General features: G+C 38.5%; 1 protein-coding gene across 21 annotated transcripts in view; it reads right to left on the reverse strand.

Annotated features, from left to right (window-relative positions):
* Positions 1 to 21,940, reverse strand: part of PHF14 (PHD finger protein 14) — a 209,759-nt gene that overhangs the window by 81,224 nt on the left and 106,595 nt on the right. For 18 of the 21 annotated variants that reach the window (XR_008309564.1, XM_053259907.1, XM_053259903.1 and 15 more), the window contains one exon: positions 4,922 to 5,039. Coding sequence is in view for 19 of the 21 variants with exons in the window: in XM_053259907.1 (XP_053115882.1) it covers positions 4,922 to 5,039 (118 nt within the window). In the remaining 2 variants the exon portion in view is untranslated. Of the gene's footprint in view, positions 1 to 2,469; positions 3,696 to 4,921; positions 5,040 to 12,595; positions 14,615 to 17,614; positions 17,794 to 21,940 lie in introns of those variants that run through there. The other 3 variants (XM_053259920.1, XR_008309565.1, XM_053259921.1) reach the window with 3 other exon arrangements.

Consider the following 21,940-nt stretch of genomic DNA (forward strand, 5'->3'; position numbering starts at 1 on the left):
CACAGGAAATGGATATGATATTGCTCTGAAACAATATGGATTTGATATTGCTCTGAAACAATATGGCACCTTTTCTTGGAATGCCTAAGTTCTGGAGCGCCACTGGAGTGCCGACTTCTCTGCTGCAGTCTGCCTCTGGTGTGTATAAGAGGTCTCAATTCAAGTAAAGGGTCACTATTCATTTTGCCTCCCTTCCCCCATACTTGTTACTTTCAGTTTGAAAGGATGTTGCTAGTACCCTTTGACATAGACTTTGTTGGCTGCTGGTTGATTGGTTCAGGAAAGAGGTTCAACAGCCTTTCAGATAGCAAAAATGGCAGTCTGTGTTTTTACCTTATTGAGAGCAAAAATACAGATTTGTATGTGAATTTGTTGTTATTTGATGGTTTCAGTTGTCTGTTTCACACTGTCACAACTGGCACTTGAGTATCAGGCAAAGATTATAGGACGAATGGGGGCAGTGGCAGAGTCACCACTGAATGAGGAGGTACAATAGCCCTCCTGCACTCTCCACTTGCCAACTAGTGGCTGCACAACCCATCTGGCGTGGAGCTGCCTTATCCCAGCAAGAACAGGAGACCCCTTTAAGGTAGGCCTGCTTTTGTGCTGACATGGGGCAGCGTGCTGATGTGGTGATGTCATCAGTGCATTAATGCAAAGTTGGACAACCAGCAGGTGCCGCCCAGCAAAGGCAGGTCAGCAGCAGGGAGCAGCCACCGGTGGCAGTGGCAGGCAGTGTGTGACACAAAGGCAGGTGGTGGCAGTGGGCCATTGACTCAAATCCTGTTCCAGGGCTGCCTTCAACCACCCTGTGCCCCTGGTAGTGGTGGTAGGAAGGAATGGGCTTCTTGCAAAACACCCCCTAAGAGGCCTCATGAGTTAGAAATAAAAGTGACACCCCCAAGTTGGAGGATTCATCTCATCCAGTGTTATGTTACTTTTTCTTCCCATATTACATAGCAGAAGAACTGGGTTGGGTTCCCCCGTCATCAGTTGGGCTCCCAGTTATATCACAATGTCCCCATCTGGTTTAAACGAAATACAAGGAACATGTAAGCAATATTTGTAGTCTATACTACATCATTCAAATTCCCTGATCTTTTCCTTCTCCCCTACTCCATACTGTGAACACAAACTATTTCACAGCAGATTTAGATGTGAATTATATGCATTGCATCCTCAAATTAAAGCATTTCAAAAGTGTTGCATCTGTAGACAAATAGAAGTGAACAACAAGCATGTTCCAACTGAGACCACATCTAACATCTAATAGTGATCTGTTACGTACCCTCTGCAAAGAACAGCTCTTAGACAAGGGTGAACAGATGAGAATGTTCAATGCAATTCAGGTGACTTACATAATTCATATTTCAAGCCTCTTATTACAATGATCCTTTGTGTCAAAACTTGATGGGGAAGAGATTTTTCAAAAAAATTCTTTCCTACAATTTGTATGAATTAATTTTTTCCAAGTGCTTTAAGCCAATAATTATGAATGAAGCAAAGTTGCTTACCTGCAATGGTTGATTTCTGGAAGTTGTCCATTCATAGCTACACATATAGATGGTGAACTGGACTGGCCAATTAGCGGGAGAGACTTTTAAAGAATGCTCAGGCACTGGAGAGAGAGATCCTCTCCTACATACAGCCTTACCCTAGGCTGCTGATAGGTCTGCACATAGGGGATTTCTTTTCAGTTCTTGACACAGCTTGAAGACTTTTTGGTGAAGTGGCCAGTCTATCTTGGAACCCGTATGGCTAGCACTATGCGGCATCACTCAAAGAAATCCTGTTACTTTCATAGACTGAAATTGCAATCCTTTTCATGCTTACTTGGGAGTAAATTTGATTGAAATCAGTAGGATTTACTTCTGAATAAACAAATAGCTGCAATCCTACACACTTACTTGCGAATACACCCTGTAAGTGCATATTTGGAACACTGTAAGATTTACTTCCAACTAAACATGTACAGGGTTGAGCTGTAACATACAAACATCTGACAATTACTGCTTATGAAGTCAAAAGAATTTCCTCTTACAGTGAAGCAAATCTGTCATCCATTTGTTATCATGATTCCAAAATCTGTCACACGTTTCCAATTTAGAACACTGAAAAGTTAGCAACTCTGAAAAAAACAGAGTCATTGTTTTTCTTCTTTAAAGAAAGGAGGCAAGGTTATAGAAATAGCTGTATTTGGTTTTCATGTGATATTAAGAAGAACACAATTTTTCCAGTGTGGTTGAGATGCAAAAGCTTGTCAGACCTTTGTAGCAAGTATCACCCATCCCATAAAAGTGACACTATTACTTGCTGAGAAGATGCTGCCCTTATGCCCTGAAGCAAAGTCACTGTCATCATTTGACAGTCAGGGTAATATGGGAATATGTTACACTGGTGGGGAAATAACTTGACAAGATTGCAGGAGAGTTGCATGGCATATTATAAACAAAATGTAAGTAGTCTGTATCAATGAGACACACAACATTTTAATCGTGATTACTGCATCTGTATAAAAGCATTTCCCTCATCTGAAATAAATTACATTATGTGTAAAGTTTCTCAAGAAGCAATCAACAATAAATGATCCACTAAAATTGAACATTTGCATTATGAAGGCAGATTATACAAGGACTGCTATTGGTCTTAGAGAAAAACAAATTACCCTTTTTGGTTATCTGCATCTCAAAAGTGTGGGGTTTTCCAGAATGGACACTTTTCTGTAAAATGTTTCAATACTTTATTTTTCTGTGGAAAAAATTCCAGCTCTAAAAATCCATTGTTTCATAAAATGCCTACGCAATATTGTGCAAGCCTTGAGGGGAACGTTTTCCAGGGAGAAAAATGGATTATCCAGAAAACCCACAGCTCTGATGCTTTTGTGGAAAAGGTTAATAGCAGAACAGTCTTGGGTAATTGTCTATATTGACTCACTTTTTATTGGATGAATAAACACAACATAAACTTAAATTAAAAAGTAGGGGATAACACGGTTCAAACATTATAACTGCTAATATTAGTTAGTTTATATTAATGTTAGGCTAGTGCGCTGAAATGAAGAGAATACATTAATTTTGCCTTTTTAATTTGCCTTTGGAAATTGTACTTTCCAAATCTGATTTTTCTTCTGGAAAGGAGAATGGCATTTTGGCAAGAAGCAAGAACATAATACTATTTCACTGCTTGGGCGTGTAAATGAAATTGTGGCATACTCAACACTGGATTCAATGGTTGGAATAAACTGAAAGTGTTGGCAATTTAATTCTACAATTTATAAGTCAGTGAAAATGTGGTTATGCTGTTCCCAACAGACATCAGTTTGGATCATTCAATTCATTTCGCATGTGAACAATTTTTACTAAGGCCACAATCCAGAGAAGTGCAAGAGTAGCAAAATGCTGCCTGCAAGATCTATACTCACATGTTTACAGTGTCATTTCTCATTTCTATCTTGAAAGCAGGCGTATTAGCACTGATCAGGAGTTAGATGGGGGAAGCACTGTTTCTCCTACTAAAAACTGAGCTGGATTGTTGCAAAGAGAGTCCCCTTCCCTGTACACACGTGTCTATTATTCACTCAGTACAATTCACGTGCCTGTGATAACAGCATTCTTTGGATTGAGCCCAAAGTCTTTCCAAAACTCAGAGACACCCAGGAGGAATTAATGCACACTATGCCGAAATATTCCAAAAGTCTGGATTTTGAAACAAAGAAATCACTACATTCTTGTAAAACAACTTTCACTTAACACAAAGTGTTATTCAGCAGGATGGATTCCAATAATACAAAACAGCATTAAAGGTTTTCAAAGTGTCTAAACATTAAAATGACAAACAGCGATGTAACTAGATAGAGCCACAAGGAGTCCTCATAAGACCATTTTTCTGGTTACTATTTGCTCATTCAAATAACCTGGCCTACATGGACCAGTCTAAGATTTTGTCATACCAAAGATTTGCAGTTTTCAAGAAGTAATGCTGCTGGTAAGAGAGTCTCAGTGACTAACAGATCATTCTAATTCATACTACAGAAAATCTGGTTTAGTGGAAAGGGCTGCCCAGAATTCAAGATCAGTTTTAATTCACTCAAAGTCTGAACACGGCTCTGAAGAGATATTTTAAAGATTGAGATGCCAAGGCTATAATGGACACTTAATTATTCTGTGCCCATTTTTGCATCTTCTTAAGGAAGACCAAGTTGATGAATAACAGACTTGGCAACACACAACATACTCCTCAGCTTATAAAACAAGATTTCAACTTAAAACTCAACTTATTGTGAATTTTTAGGCTCACTTAGCTATTGATCTAACGTTTAGAAAATAAAAAATTTAAACAGCATATTGGTCAATTTGCCTTCTGGCTTTCAACACCTTGTATACAAACAGTAATAGGACCAAGAAACCAAGTTTATATAAATAAATGCAAGCATTAAAAGATCACCAATATACACCATATTTTTCAGTTAAATGACCAGTCTTTTTAAATGCCTTTTACAGATTACTGGAGAACAGATTAATTGTAAACTAAAATTTGCCCAAAACGTGCTTTTTATAGCAGCTTAGAATTATCATATGATTCAGACTATATTCCACAAAAACTCATCATGAAACTTTTAAAAGTTTAAAAGATTCTGCAGTTAAATGGGCCATAGTACAACAAAATTTTCAAAAGAACATAAGAAGAAAATACGCTCAAGAATATTAAACTACTGTTTACAAAGTCAATTAACAGAAAGGCTTATTGTTAGCACAGTAAGATAAAACCAATCTGATATAACCTTTAGCAGCAATAGAATTAAGTAAGTACTTAAAAGAAAAACTGTATTATATTCACATACAAGCTAAAGAAGAACCATGATGAAATATTTTCTAATCTCATAGTCACTTCTTTTGCATTTTCACAAGTCTCGTTAACTTACTTTGGAGGATGTAGAATCACACTCTTGACAAATCCACCCATAGCCTGTTTGTTTGGGAGATTTTTTCAGTGGAGGATCCAAGCAACCAAAATGATAGCAGAGTCTGCATTCATCACACCTGCATCAGAAACATATTTGTTTCTTTAATACTCAAGATTTAATGTATATACAGCATTTCCATAATCCTTTAGTAATTTCCATTTTTTAAAAAAAGGATATATACAACACAACATGAGAATACACCCCACAAATATAACTCTGTATTATTAATGTAAGGAGAAGAAAAATAAAAGGAAAAATTGCAATTTGTCCTCTAAAAGGCAAATATAATCAGTGGTATATATTGATAATACTGAATTTCCAAAAAACCAATAAATACATTCTGATGTTCATAATACAGGTATAGTTGTTAAAGATACAGTAGCAGAATTAAGAAGATTGTAGTAGCAAGAATGTTGAATACAACTGTGCATTTTTTGTGTATTAAGAGTCTTCCAACAAGAGCTGCACCATTTTAAGCACTGCTGAGTATGCAGAAAGGATGCCCAAGCAGCTTAAAGTGCTTCAGGTGCATAATTGAGCATCTTCATTAAACTCCAGGAGACAAGAGAAGTGTTATTTATTAATTAAGCTTTAATAAATGCCAGCCTTGCTGGAAGATGGGAAACTGCAAGTACTTTGGGGTAATAAATTTTAAATTTAGTTACAGCAGGCAGCCTTGGAGCATGTGTGGATTGCATGCAAAGAATTGAATTGAATTCCCCTCCACTGAATCAGATAAGGAAACCTAAGTCTTTTCTGTGCATATCATAGTTCATACAAGACTGTGGATAAGAAAACATGCAGCATTTTCCTTATGTAGCTGGTAAGTGTGTTTTATCTCATATTTATTTTCCAGTCAAACATACTAGAATATCTGAACTTTAAAAACAAACAACATATAAGCAGAAACATAATTCGTCTGTTTAAAACTTGCTGTTTTTAAATTTTCAAGCCAGACTATTGATCTTCCTTATGCTCCCTACAACAAAAAGAAAATCAAACCAATAACATGTTGATCCTGGATATTCTTTTACAGGCAAGTCTTGCTGTCACTGGAAAAGCACTGCCTGCAGTTTTAGTTATTTGTACGTCAAAGACTGGAATCCCATGCTCATTTGCCTGAGAGTAAATCCCACTGAACTCACACGGAATCACTGCTGAGTAAACATGCATGGATCAATCCAAAAGGATATTTACATTATACAATAATACAGTATAATCATATGCCCAACGGGAAGAAAAGTAATTTTACATTAAACTGATCGACATGTTTCTTGCAAGCAGCTGTCTTCACTTCATTTGCATATATCCTATTTTTATGAATTAATAGCCATGCATTTCAAAACAAATTTAGTCAAGAATTCTGAACATAAAGAACCAGTGAAGAAAACTGAAAGCTTAATCCTGTAAGCAAGAAGGGATTTTAAATGTGAATTTGATTTTATACTATTAGCATAGATAGCTTCTATAAACCACATTACTATAGATATTATACCTTTATATATATAAATAAAATATATATTGTGATACATAAAGTATGGCAGAGACAGAAATGAACTGCTTTCTTTGAAGAAAATAACTGATCTTCCTCTTCAAGTTTTCCCTAAGGTGAAAAACAGCAGGAGTAACATTTGCTTATCCTAAATGAGAATAGTTCTAAAGTTGTTGAACAAGGGGACATGAAGTGCAGTTCTACCCTAAAGGGAATAGTAGTCAGTCAGAATGGGTATAATCCAAGAGGTATGAGTCAGTGTTTGAGTTTGAGTTTATTTGCTTTTTGTTTCTTTGTTTTTACAAATATTTATGAGATGATTCTGATTATTGTTCACTTGGAGGTGAACAATTCTTGGACTATTCTAGCAAAAAGGTGCTATTAAAAAGTGTGCAGAAAGCTGACTAAGGAGTCAGGTAAATCAAGCCACATGGTGTGTGCTTGGCGATAGAAACACTTTAGATTGTAGACTATTTCTAGAGAGGGATCACTAGTGAATCTGACCTAAGGGGAAATGTCTTTTCAAATCCAAACATAGCAACTACTCAGACCTTATACATGATCAAACCTCCCCGATTAAGGTTCAAAGAACATTTTTTCTCAAGGTGTAACTCTATGCCATAACACATCTTATTTCTGGTTGTGGTGATTATCTAAGTCACCACAGAGAAAGGGGAAGGAGACCCAGCCAACACTTGCAGTAACCTTTTACCCTGCCTAAACCCTCCCAAGGGAGTCTGTGTTCTAGAATATCCTGTCTGGCATCCAGATTAACACTGCTCTCATCTCCTGGTTATGTGACATTTCAAAGCATCTGGTGGATCACTGTGTGAAACTTGACTAGATAGGCCTTAGGTATGATCTAGCAAGGCTGTTATTACTGCATGTGCCAAAAAGCATTTCACATGTGCAACTGAGGAGAGGTGATATTTGGCAATCCCCTCCTTTCCTCTGCAGCCTCTGTGCCTCCCAAGAAATTTGGCCCTGGAGGTTGTGGGGCCCTCAGAGATATATTGTTAGGAGACACAGAGGGCTGCAGATGGAAGCGGGGGGATAGGTGCTCATCATTCCATCACTATTGTGCATGTGAAACATTTTCTGGCATGTGCAAAGTCAGTCTGGATGTCCACCATTGTCAGTATTTGTGTGCTTATGTCTGTAGAACAAATCCAGCAACAAATATATGTGTGCAACCCTAAGATTGGATGAAGAAGAAAGATCATGCAAATGAGATGCCTATCCATAGGGGCTTACATTCAGTGCAGTGAACAGCAATCCAAGAGTGGGCTGCGCTAACTCATCCCATTCCTCTCCAAACCACGTCCATGCTGCTAACATGGTGACTAAGAATTCCATCATCACAGAAGTGACAAGCTTCCCATTACTCCCAATGGAAGGCTGGTGCTACAGAGATGATGCAATTGTTAGTAGCAACAGAGCCTCTGTGAACTCCTTAACAGCATGGCCACCGTTTGGAGAGGCATGGAATGAGTGTGTGCGCCCTGCTCTTGGATTAGTGGGGTGCTGCACTGTATGTAAGATAATGCTTTTACCACATGAGGAAAAAGAGGGAGTACAGCTGCTCCAATTGCCACCTTAAGAGGCGCAGAAGGGAAATGCTTGCCTAACAAGCAGAAGATTGCCGGTTCGAATCCCCGCTAGTATGTTTCCCAGACTATGGGAAACACCTATATATAGGTGATATATATAGGAAGCGATATAGGAAGATGCTGAAAGGCATCATCTCATACTGCGCAGGAGGAGGCAATGGTAAACCCCTCCTGTATTCTACCAAAGAAAACTACAGGGCTCTGTGGGCGCCAGGAGTCAAAATCGACTCAACGGCATGCTTTACCTTTTACAGCTGTTCCAAGACTTTTGCCAGCCTCATAAATGTTTGCACCAGGCCACTGTGTCCAGTCTAATTTCAAATACTTTCGTGACTGCATTTGACTGCAGTGCCAGCAGCACAATGGAACATGGTATTTGACACTAGGCTAGCATAGAAATTGGCAGGTCCAGTCCTAAACAAATTTAGCTGATGTAGCAAGTACTGCAAGATTTAAGCCCTCTTTATTTCTATTCATAAAAATGGAGATTAAAGTAATGCATATCTAAAAAGTCCAAATGTTAAAAAATATAGTGAAATCTGTATTAACATCTAAATGGCATTTTAACTAAATCAGTTCTCCTTCCTGAGGCCACACAGGCAAATAAGTAATTAAATTCCAGTTTTTAACAGTGTAAATAGGAAAGACAAAAGGAAGGGGAACAGCAGAAAACCATCCACTATTTGTCATAGTCAGATCAAGAGGTTAGATAATAATTTAAAAAAATTAGGAGCTGATAGAAAATACTTTCTGCAAATAAAAAAACAGAATTGAGGTCAAGTATCTCTGCACAGCAAGAGAAGTTGATTAGACACTTCCAAACCTGAAACACGTCTGCTTTGTTCTTTAATAAAGTGATCTCCATCTGCTCATGCCCTTGGAAATCTTTCAGTAGCTCAGCCTGCTGTGTCCAAACCCCACATAACTCTGTATTTTCCTGTTCATAATTAGCTAATTATGCTCTAATCAATACTGTAGATCCTGATTTTACAATGTAAATCAGATAAATGAGATAATGGCTGGGGGTCAATCTTGTTCTATTTACAAAGCCTAGCACACACGTCCAATTTCATTACATCACGCCTACCTGCACGGGAGGGAGTCTTATCAGCTGGCCTGCAGAAATCCTACCATGAATATCGGGTGGTGGGCTTGTTAAAATGAAGAGCTGGAGAAAAATGTGGCTACGGTTTGTACATATGTAAGTCACTGCAGTTCTTTGTAAAACTCAACGTTCCAAAGAGTTAAAAATGAATTTTGCATTCATAGACAGACTCAACCATTTTTGACTGCAGAAGCAATTACCTAAAACAGTTTATTAATAAATATTTGCACACACGCGCGGACACGCACCCCCTCTCTTGCTTATGTACTACTGAACACTGCCCATGGTGTCATTCACTAAAGGTGTGATTTTTAAAAAGTAAATCTTATAACTTTTGAATACATTCTGGAGTGCTACACATTATTATGACTGTGCAATAAGATATACAACATTGCCACAGCGTGAAGAAAGCTATTGCAGTTACCGGCATTATAATATCTTACTGAGAATCCTTTTAAAATTCCAATCAACCAAATATAGAAGTTTGTACGATCATGTTACAGACAAGACTAGCCTTAAAATAAAACAAGAAGCAGATACTTTAGGCAGCCAGGTCCCAGAAGGTGGGGTCATTTCATGACCCATTCCCCGCATTTGTTTTTTTGTTTTGTTTTAAGAAGAACTCTAGTCCGATGATGGTGGCAGGACATGTATACTTAAGATTTTTTACTTTTTGGTTCAGATCCAAAGCTCACTCTCCTGCAAAAGGCTCTAAGCTACCACTCTTCTACTCCACACTTACTCTTCTGCTTTGCTCCTCTTTCGGGGGCCACGAGAAAGAGCAGCAGCAATGGTGGCAAATGTGGCATTGTGTGTATATGTGTGTGTGTGTGTGTGTGTGTGTGTGGCGGGGGGACTGGTTAGATGCAAGTCAAAGTGGCTAGCAGGCACAGCGTACTCCAGTCAATCTGCTGCTTGAGGCAACTGCCACAGTCTCATGGATGAGCCGACTATTGCAGCCACTCAACTGTTAGCAGTGTTACACAACAAAAACCGTGGGACATCATGCGATCTTTGTGTTAGCGCTTATTGTGCTGTAGACTCTACCCTAACCTGCAAATTGAAGAAGCACTTTATTTCATCACCAAGGACAGCTGTTTTAAATTAGATAGCCTACAACACAGACCAAGTACAGGAGATCCTAGTTTTTCATGGCACCGTTTTTCATTTTTTCTATCGCGGTTTCTGTTATTTGCAGGTGGGTCATAGAGATCTGGTTTCTTTGTCCACGGACCAAAAATAGCCCTATTTCCAGCTATTCACAGTATAGAGTCCCTAGTCTTTGTGTGCTCATCAAAACTAGGGTTATTTTCAGCTATTTGTGGCTAAGTGCCACCCGGAAATGACTTCTGGTGTCATTTCCAGCGGACATTTTTTGGCTTTTCCACACACACAAAAAGCCCCCAAATCAGAGGATTTGTGGGTTGGAGACACTGCTGGAGAGCTTTACTACTTTTATTTCTGCTCCTCCACTTTATGAGATTTATGAGAGGAACCTCACCCCCCAATCCCCATAGGGTAAAGTTTTCATTTTTCGCTTTTTTTGCTGCTCATAGCAATAGGCCAGAACAGAACCCCCGTGAAAAAAAGAGGGATGCCTGTATATAAATATTTCCATGCATGATTGAAATTCCCTCATTTTGTAATGCACATTACATGGAAATAGGCATGAAAACGCTTGATGTTTTATGTCTGATATTAGGGATAACATTAGTATATATACTTCGATATTTAAGAGTCTGTTTTTATAAGTGCTCTGATATTCCATATTCCTGAAGGTCAAATTATTTCACAAAGCAGACATTCCACTGGAAGCATCTTCCCAAATAAAGAAGAGCTGTAAGTGAAAGAGAGTGTATCTTCTCTTTGCAATTTATCAATATATTGCTGCTCATTTACTGTTAACCTCCCACACTTCTTCAAAAAGGTTGTAATCATAATGTTACAGTTTTTTCAGTCTGACCTCTTAATGTATGCAACTGCTTTAAGTGTTAGATACAAAGCTTATTGAGAAACTGTTAAGCAACTCCTCAGAACTGTTTCCTTATATAAAATATCTATCATCTCATGTGAAGCTTCATACCTGTTACCTAATTTAAAGTAACACATTTTCAGAGCAACGACACAACTCCAACAAAATATGCACTTTCAGAGAAGTATAAATAATACTTCTCAAACAGAAAACCAGAGACATTTCATGAAATAGCAGAAGCAATCCACGATTAATATAAAGTCTGAAAGATGGGCCATTAAAAATAAGCACTGGCACTAGCATCAGATGCACAGCAATCAAAAAACAAAGTTAATCTGCACGCAGGCCTGTTATGGTTCTCCCAACAGTTGCCCAAAATGAAGAATTCTTCATGCATTTTGACACATATAAGGGATTCTTCTACAAATATATTCCACTCTTTATTTTATCCCTTTTTAAGGCATGCAGTCATCATCTACCCCAAGTAACTTTATTTTTAAAAAAATTATCAACTGCTTTCCCATGTACACAATGAAAAGGCCCTCTCCATTTACATTTACATAAGATTGGTTTACATTCATAACTCAGAATGCATTTGTTTTCTAGTGGTTAGCTCCCCCCGCCAAGTAATGTCCAGTGATTACCAACCAGATGTTTATTAACAACTTGTCTATTAAAAAGTAATTTCTACTCTGGTGAAGTGTAAATTTATAGAGTAGAAATGCATGAATTCTGCTTCTCTCTTTTTTGTGTGAAAAAAATGTTCAACAATAAGCAAGCATGTAAAAATATACATTTCTAAAATGCAAGATTATCTTTATTTTTACACCAGTCTTGCCTTTAACCACTCAACTAGTCACCACTGGCGACCTGGAATTTCATTTTTGGTGAGTGGAACTGGAGGGTATGATATCCTTTTTTTAAAAAACAACTTTTCCACAATGCCTTTGGTATCAGTGGGAACTGAAAGCACTGATAGGGAGCTGGTGGCTGGGTGCTGCTGTTCCTTTTGCTCTGATACCGGAAATGACCTCCTGGCCTCAGGATCCCTTCTTACCTCATTCTAGAGTACAAAAATCTGTGACTGGCAGCAGATGGCCACCAGGAACACTATCACTGCTGAAGCCGCCACTGCCTCCAGAGGTGGTGCTAAAAATAAAAGTTTTTAATAAATAAATAAATAAATAAATAAATTAAATAACCCACCCACCAACACCCCCTGAAGCAGACAAATACAACAATTTGTGGGTAGGTAAGTTTGGGGATTTAGATACAAGGCCAGTTTATATTTAGAAATGTTTATATTTATATCTGTGCTACCATTTATATTAAATCACAGCCAAACCATGAATGCATCTAGCCTTTTCCAACTCAACCTAAAATAGGTAGTTAAATCCCAAAGTCATCTTAATAGTATCAGTCTTGACAAAATATTTATCTGAAACAGCATAACTGATGAGATAAAAGTTATTTTATTGAACATATCCAAATATAATACAGCCTACAGCCACATCCATTAGCATACACTAATTGATCACTTCCTGGTGTTTTTTAATACAGCTCTCATTTATTCTAGTTTGCATTTCTTCAGCTTTGGTTATAAAACATATTTTAACAGGAGATAGATATATTTTCCTCCAAGATGCCACCTTACTAGCATATAGCAAGAGTTTCCGATACCATGGCTGTGATCCAACAAAGCAAAAAGTGCACAGAACACCACCACCTTGCAGGAGGATTCTTGACAATTTATTGCACTAATGACAAGTCATACCAAGATTCACTTTAAAATGCAGCTTGCCTCTTCAGCAATGAAAACTACTACTACTACTACTACTATCCGCAAATATTCATATACCACTCTCAAGGTCTCAAAGTGGTTTACACAGAAAAATAAATAATAATTAAGCAGACGCAGAGATTACTTAAAAAAAAAAATCCCACTTACGGTTCTTCCCAAAATGTATATACCTTTGTTGGATCCCAACACATACACTGCAGTGTCACAGATACAAATGAACTTAAACAGCTTTTTCAAGACAAAGGCAAAATTAAATAATTATTTAATCTGCGGTTGAATTAATTGTTTGAAAAATACACAAATTTAGGTTGCAGCACAATTGGGCACTTCCCACCAAGTGAAACAGGAAGTGTTACTTGGAAGGAAATGTCATTATGGTCAACTGGTTAATGAGGTGAAATGAGGCAGTCACCTCAAGTGGCGGATTGGCAGAGATGGCTGATTAGCTTTCTCTATTGGCCTGCTTCTTCTGGATGCCAGCCAAATAGATAACACCACCATTAGCAGGGAAGTGGGTGGCTGTTCCGATCTGGCAGCAGCAGTAGCAGTAGCAATGCTCTGTCATGCCTCTTTTCCTCAGCTTGCAGTTGTTTGTCCACCCCCTACCAAGCAGGGGGAAGAGAATGAAACAAAAAGAAGTGTGGGGTAGAGGAGGGAGGAGGCAAAGAGCAGTAATGGCTGCCACTGCCAACTGAAGAAACATGGTGGTATGGAGGTCAGGCTTGGTGGGAGCGGGGACTGAAGTTGGGAAGAGATCAGGGTCAGTTAGGAGGTGGCACGTGGCACACTTTGCACACCACAGGACAGAAAGCTGCATCTGGTCATACCACCTCAGGCAGACATGGGCCAGGGCTGAGCACCACCAACAGCCAGAAACAAAAATCTAGTGAGACAATCTCAGAAGGTTTTGTGAGACTGTCATCTGCCACAACAGCGATTCAGAGGAAAAATATGAATAGGGGTTTCTCTTTGTTTTCAATGAACTTTTGAGATGAAATCAATTAGCTCAGACTAATAAGCACAAGATCAATTCTTCTGTAGCAATACTGTTATTTCATAATGAGAACATGTCAAATGTTTTACAGATCTCATTGCCACGGTACTCAACATTTTACAGAAAACCATCCTTTTACATTTAGCTCCACATATTGTTTTATATAATAATTTGCTTTTTAAGAGGCACAGAAAGCAGAGCAGCCACAAATGACAAAGCATTCCTTTTTCTCTCTCCATTCAATAACATCACATAAAGTATTTAAGTCCCATAGGCTCCTGTCACTCTTCAGTGAGTCCAAGTACTGTACATCATCATTTGCCAAGGAATCGCAACGGGAGACAAAATTACTTAATAGAACAATTTTGACAAGACATTTATCCAGTATTTTCCAGCAATGCACATATCAAATGTGCCTGATTAGTGCAAAGAAAAAATATCAAGTAAATTAACTGCCTTGTCAGTCCAAGTAACATACCAATTGGTTACATACTACAAGACCTGGCAAGCAAACCCAACTCTTTGACTAGGAATATGGTAGGGATAATATACTGCTTTTCTTTAGTCTGTGTCCTATTGAAAGTCTTATCCACAGCCCAAAATCACATTTATAAAAGAAGTTTCCAGGACTGCCTCCGAGGATGAGTTGTGGCAGAGCAGTGTCTCATGAAGAGTATCTATACAGTAAAGTGATAAGAAAAAAGTGATTAACATTTACCAGTCTTCACAGTTCTATTGTCTCATGAAACATTTCAACATCATAGCAGATTTAGATGGAAAAGAGACAAGTTAGGATTAGTGTCACCCTTCTAAGTACACATGGAGGTGAATTAGCTATTAAGTGTCATCCATTTTTCCTCATTCACTCTGCTTCAAAAAAGGAACCACCATATAGGTACTGAAAATTGGGAGTGTTGACCTTTTGGCCACATAAAAGGTTTAAATTAAAAGAGACATGATTATACAAAAAGAGAGCCATCTTGTCATAAGCAGAATTTAATTCTATGGCATGCTGATATACCAGATTAACTTCGCTTCTTGTGACTAATCAGGGAGTGCAGGCATTCATTGACAACAAAATATCACCACTTTTTTTTTTGGTCAAGCAATCTTTTAAAAGCATTTAACAGGCCCTCTGGCTTCTGCTATTTACCCATTCTTGTTGTGGTTTTTTTTCCTTTTTTTTTTTGGTATTGATTTGTACTACATCACTAGAAAATATGGTAAATCAAGTTCAATGTGCCTTTTATGAGGATTCATTATTATGTGGCAAAATTGTATTTGCCAATGATTCTATTTTCATTTAATTCCATACTCATGCTACTAGTTGTATCTGGTGCTTTAACACAGAAATGTCTAACAAAAAATTTAAAAAGCCACTTACATATTTTACTTCTGACCTAGCAAATCAAAAATGTAAAGAGAGTCTGACAGTAGGCATCATACTTCAGAGAAAAAGAAAACATGAAAGATATTGCCACAGGTTTCAATGAATGATAGCATGAAACGATTTGTATAGGCAAATCCAGTGGCGTAACTAGGGAAAATGGCGCCCAGGGCAAGCACTGAAATTGCGCCCCCCCCGCCGCGCCCCCCCTGCCGCCCCCCAAACATACATCTGACTGACACACATGTTTCAGAAAACTTTTATTTTAAAAATTTAAAAAATTACAAAAATTACCAATATCATACATGTGGTCAAGCTCCTATCTACCACTTCAGATTTATTTTTTAAAACTATCCAAATTGTGGGGCTATCATTAATTTGTTTGGATAGCTCAGGTTAAAATGCTGGAAAATGACAAATTTCAGTATGCTGGGGCTCATGAAATACCCAAATATTATGCGGAGTTGTACTTGGAAAAACTAAAAGAAGTGCCTGTCTAATTCTCTGCTATGCATTGTAGCATCACGATTACATAAGTTTTAAAAATAAATGGAGAATTTGACTTTTCCCAGATACTCTGAAAATAATTAAACGATATGCAGAGTAAACTGTGTCACTGCTTGGAATATATTCTAGTATTTCAGAAAGACAGTAAAAATGAGAGAAAGAGCAAGAAACTCCCAGTGGGCCTTAATACTAAGGACTTCACATTGATTCAAAGACAAACTGACCATTAATAGCCATATTATTAAGACATCACATTTAACTCACTTATCACAAGAAGCAAAGTAAGAGCAAATGGATACAATCTTAGTTCATAAACTTCAGTTCAGTATTCACAAGCCCTTATTCTCTGTACATAGTGCCAATCTGAATATGTGTACAGTGACGTATTATATTAATTAAAAAAAAATTACCTGTTGCCCCTTCGGGGGACATCTTAAAGGCTGTGGGGGATCTGCAAAGTTTTCCCCTCCTCACACTGGCCTCTAGGGCCTCACAGGCACCATTTGAGCATGTGTGGTGGTCATTTTTAAAAATATTTTTTTTAAAAAAATGGCCGCTGAAAACAAAATGGCCACTGTGCATGCTCAAATGGCCTCTGTGAGGCGTGGCATGCCCTAGGGCCTCACAGAGGCCATTTGAGCATGCCCAGTGGCCATTTTGTTTTTAGTGGCCATTTTTTAAAATTATTTAATTTTAAGAAATTGCACCCCCCTTCAAGTTGCGCCCGGGGCACGTGCCCCCCTGCCCCCCTATAGATACGCCCCTGGGCAAATCAGATGAATTCTTATCCTATCTCCACTTTGGAAAGCTTATGTGAACAGACTCCTAAATTATATATACTGAATAATGACGTTTACATTTATTAAGTTAAGAAATAAGGAGCTATATATGACACGTTACCAAAAAAAGAAGAAGAAGGAAAAAAGGAAAGACTGGTCAAAGATTACTGATCTTCAACCAAAAAGCATATTTATTGATTGATTAAAAATTCCATGTATACCACCTCCTCCAAAGACTCTAGGCGGTGAACAACAACAATAGCAATTTTTTAAATAAAAAAAAATCATAGGGCAAAAGCCTGGTGAAAAAGGCTGAATGAATCTGGGGTGGGGTGGGGAAGAGAGTTCCAAAGAAGAGGAGCAGCCACAGAGAAGGCCCTCCTATGGGCCCAGGCACCACACACTACACCAGGGCCAAGGACACTAAGGAGGACCAATTGAGAAGACCTCACAGGACAGGATACAGCTGGCTGAGAAAGGCGATCCTGGAAATATACAGGCACTAAGGCCATAAGAGTTTTGTAGGTGAGAACCAGCACTTTAAATTGGACCCAGAAGCAATCAGGCAACCAGTGCAGTAACCGTAAAAGAGGTGTAACGCTATCAAATCTATGGCCACCCATGAGGAAGTGGGCCACTGCATTCTGGACTAGTTGAAGCTTCCGAATTGTTTTCAAAGGCAACCCTAGATAGACCGTGTTACAGTAATCCAAGCAAGAGGTAACAAAGGCATGTGTTAATTCAAGCCAGCTATCCTCAGATGGAAAACTAACAGTGCAGCTGCAGTGTGGGGAGGCAGGAACACTCCAAGTACCCCTAGGGTTACTAGTACCTCCTATTAGGAACCCTTGATCTATGGAGAAGAACCTGTTTCTTCTTTTACATATGGATACAATGTTGATAAAATGTATGTACATCTTATGTTCACTTTTTATTCAAGATCTGCATTTTTAAAGTGCAGCAAACACAATGCCACAATTGCTATAATTTTAGATGACTCCTACCATCACCTCTCCTGGATTCCTCCTTTCATTCCTACTTGCATAATTTCTTCTACTTTATATCCACCTTTAGACATAAGGAGGCGCACCTCTCTGGTTGTTTTCTGTAAAGGCTATAGATTTTATTTCAGCAGACATTTGATTGAGTAGTACTTCCAGCTGTTTTTTCTAATTAGATTTTGCTGTTTTAAAAAAAACAAAACAAAAAACCAATCATGTTGTGCTGTTTTAAATATTGTACACTGCTTTGAATGTTGGAAAATAGTCTAGAGATCAAGGGCATAACTATAATAGGGCAAGAGGAGATGTCTACAATGTCTGGGGGCTCACTGCCTTGGGGGGCCCCCAGAGGCATGTCACATGACTGACTCGCCCAGCCACGCACCCGCCCGGGCTTCCTTCTGTTGTATTTATCCTCCAAAATTGATGTGAGTGTTAAGACCTGGAGCTACCAGAACAGCACGTCTTTCTCTAGTACCATTAAATGACTTGCTTCGTCCACAATTTACAAAACCTTTAAAAAAATAATTTAGGATGATGTTCTATTGTGGCACATAGGAGATATATATATATCCTATGTATATATATATATATCTCCTATATATCTCCATAGTATAAATTTTATTATGCTTTTTGTTACCACTATTCAGCCTCATTTAAGATTTCTTTACTTCATGAGCCGAGCTTTGGGGGGGGACGACGCATTTTAAAATTTTGTCTCTGGGCCCACTACAACCTTGCTACGCCCCTGCTAGCAAACACCAGGCAGTTTTGGGTGCTTGGAAAAGCCTCTTTCATATCTTTCACCATCGGCGTTAGGGACTTGCTGTGATTGCTGCTCTTGTGCAATACCCATTGGAGTTGCCTTTAACATGCGCAGCAATGCTGACAGAAGACTGAACTAAATGTCAGCCCATGTCTCAACCATAAATTAATGCACATAAGGGCAGCAGCAAGAAAACATCTTCATGTTTCTCAAAATAATATTTATACCTGTGATTCCCATACACATGAGAAATTCTTCCAAAAGGATTGTTATTTTTCAGCTTGCATTTTGAATTTTCAGATACTTTTAACGTTCTATTTACAATGTTCAACAAAACACCATTCACAGCTGTTCAAAAACTCTAAATACAGTCCTTTATGGTTTTGTCACTACGTGGCTAGCAAAATTAACGTATGCTTTATTGTCAAGTCATAATCCATCCATCTGCTAGCAAAGGAATGGTTTGAAACCTTTTCCTATTAGCTCATTTTATTTAAAATAATTCTTAAACAGTACGATCTACCTTTAGTGTGTATGAATCCTTTTAACTGATGAAAGCATTAACAACTATAGAGCTGGAAAGGACCAAAAGGCCATCCCAGCTACTAACAAATCATTCTATTGAATTCAGATTACAAATTGTCACAAGTAAAAAGCAGATGCACTATAATAGGTGCTTAGAGAGCACTATCTTCAGATATCTCATGCCAGTAAGCAAGATCACATGCTGCAGAATTCCTAAGCAGTTGACGCCAACACCACAGAAGTAATTTAGTCGCAGAAAACAAATTGGTAACCTTACCACAATTGTTTAGGAAATTTCCTTCATTAACCATGTAAAGATAGAACTACTGTTTATTCTCAAACAAGCACAAATATTCATGTTGATATTCAATAAAATGTGTTAGGCACATTACATTTCTTGTTAATTTTCTCCACAAACCTAATAAAAACAGAGGCAGTTGATAAAGGGGACCAACACGTTTCCCATACTCTGTCCCCAATTTAGAAGTTGCCTTGGGGAGAGATAAGTGGAGGCAATTTCGCCCCAACTGCCAGTTCTTGGGTTGTGCTCAGAGCGTGGGAAACAAAAATAATGTCTTCCACAAATCTAGAATTGCCTTCAGAAGAGAGAGGAGGGAGACCCTAACTCTTGGTCCTTTGTCTCAACCAGAAGGTGGCATGAGGAAAAAAGGGAAGGTTGCTTTTTCGTTATCTTAATCCTTCTAATCTCAGTCATAATTATGGTTGGTGGAGCCGAAACTGCTAAATATGTCTCCCCACCTTGGCCACCTAATAGCTGCCTTGGAGATAAAGACGAAGTTAGTGATGGTGACTAGTTTAAATGGCTTTAAAAGCTGAATAGACAAATTCATGAAGTGTATCCAGAAGTTTCACTTGAGGCACAAATGACCAGGCTCTAACTATCATACTCTGGATACATTATGCGAAAACCCAGGTCCCTTGAGAAGTCCACAATGCCGGGGAAAGTTGAAGGAAAGAGAAGAGGACGACCAGCAGCAAGGTGGATGGACTCGATTACTACAACAATGAATGCACCATCGACCTGATGGCACTTAGGACCAGGGAGACCTGAGTTCAAATCTCCATTTAGCCATGATACTTGCTGGGTGACTCTGCGCCAGTCACTTCTCTCTCAGCCTAACCTACTTCACAGGGTTGTTGTGAGGAGAAACAGAAGTATGTAGTACACTGCTCTGGGCTCCTTGGAGGAAGAATGGGATATAAAATGTAAATAAATAAATAAATAAATAAATAAATAAATAAATAAATAAATAAATATTAGTCAATCAATAGCTATTAGTCATTATGGTTCAATGGATCCCCCCGAGTTAGTATGCCACTGAATACTATTAGAAAGCAAAAATGAGAGGTGGCTAACATCTTCATGATCTGTTTGTAGGTTTCCTGAAAACATCTAATAAGCCACTATGGGAAACAGGGAGCTATACTAGATGGGACCAGTGATGATATCCATGTGGACCCTTAGCCAAGTGCCATTGTGGGTTTTCCTTTAATAGAATGGTGGGGCAGCCATGCTGGCAGCCACCATATTTTATCCCTGTTACTTTATCTAGTGATGCAACAACATGGATATTGCTTTACCAGTTAACAAAGATGGGAAGCGCTAGCAACACAGCTGCCAGAGAGCACTCTGGGTTACAGATGCCAAGAAGGCTCAATTTCGTGGTAAGACAACCTTTGGTGATAGTGGTACGGAGCTCTCTTTAGTAGACTGCTGTTGCATCACTAAATGTGGCTATGGAGGTGAATGCATTGCATTATAGGTAAACAAAGATATCAGGCGTCAGTTGCTGAAGAGTGCTCCACTATTAATACCAATAATTCCACTATTTCTAACTAAGGTCAACAGGGGTTTGTGAGAGGCTTCTTTGGTGGTAGGGATAGGAGCTTGGGGTACTTCTTGGCAACTGCACTGGCAGCTACCATCTTAAAAAAAACACACACACAAAAACAAAACTAGGGCCTCAGAGGTCATGAAGAGACAATATGTCCCCTTCCAAGCTCTTACTCATGGTTAAGAATTTGACATCATTATGTTCTGCACCAAACCAATGCAATTTAGTGAAGGACATTCATGAGGAGATGCCCCTTTTTCCAAGTACTTAGTTGATATATTAGATCTTAAATTAAATATGTTTTTTTTAAACATACTTCCATCCTGAAAAGTCTTTGCTTTCCATTTTTTGGTATGAGTACAGTAAAATCCATATTTAACGAAGAACCAGAATATAGCCTAAGACCCACAATCACCTCAGCATGATTTCTGATCCTCCCTAGCATGTGTAGAGCTGGAAACTCAACATGCACTCCACATCCCTCTCCATTGCAAAAGGGACTGAAATTTAAAATGCAAACGTATGTGAACAATTCTTCACAGTGGAAGTATTCACAATATATCTGCAATAAGCTGAATTGCTTTCTGCCTCCTCCTCTGGTTTGAGCCTTATCTTGCCTATGAATGTATTTTGCTTGCCCTTAGAGATGCCATGTAGTGTTGCATATAGCTCAGATATGTCCAAGTATATGAATGTTTCAACCTCTGAACAAGTTGTTTTTCTTCAGTAGACTGTTTTACAGTTGACTCTGCATAGTTTTCTCTAGTGCTGACATCTTGGCTGCTGGACTGAAGGAATGGGAGTTTATTCTTGCCTTCATTTCAGACATTCTGAACTTAATCCATCTTCTATGACTGCCATCAAAGTTCATATATTTAAGTTCTAATATTTTAGATTCACTGGTTAATCCAATGCTAGCCTCTTGTAAGGGGAAAAAAACCAAACTCTTTTCTGACATCTTCATCAATAAGATGTAGCAGTGGGGAAGGTGGAAATTTATCCTGACAAGTGTCAGACATGCTTTCTTTCGCTCTATAGCTTTGTCATGGAAATGTCTTTTTCTCATTTCTTAGAATTGTTCAGATCAATTTCTGACAGCTCCCACATGGGCACTGTGACTTTTGGTGGTCTGTGGCTTTTCTCCTAAACTGTCATCTGTCACATATGGGGACCAGCAGCCAT

The sequence above is a fragment of the Hemicordylus capensis genome, chromosome 6, assembly GCF_027244095.1.
Source record: "Hemicordylus capensis ecotype Gifberg chromosome 6, rHemCap1.1.pri, whole genome shotgun sequence".
In the NCBI taxonomy this organism is placed as follows: Eukaryota; Metazoa; Chordata; class Lepidosauria; order Squamata; family Cordylidae; genus Hemicordylus; species Hemicordylus capensis.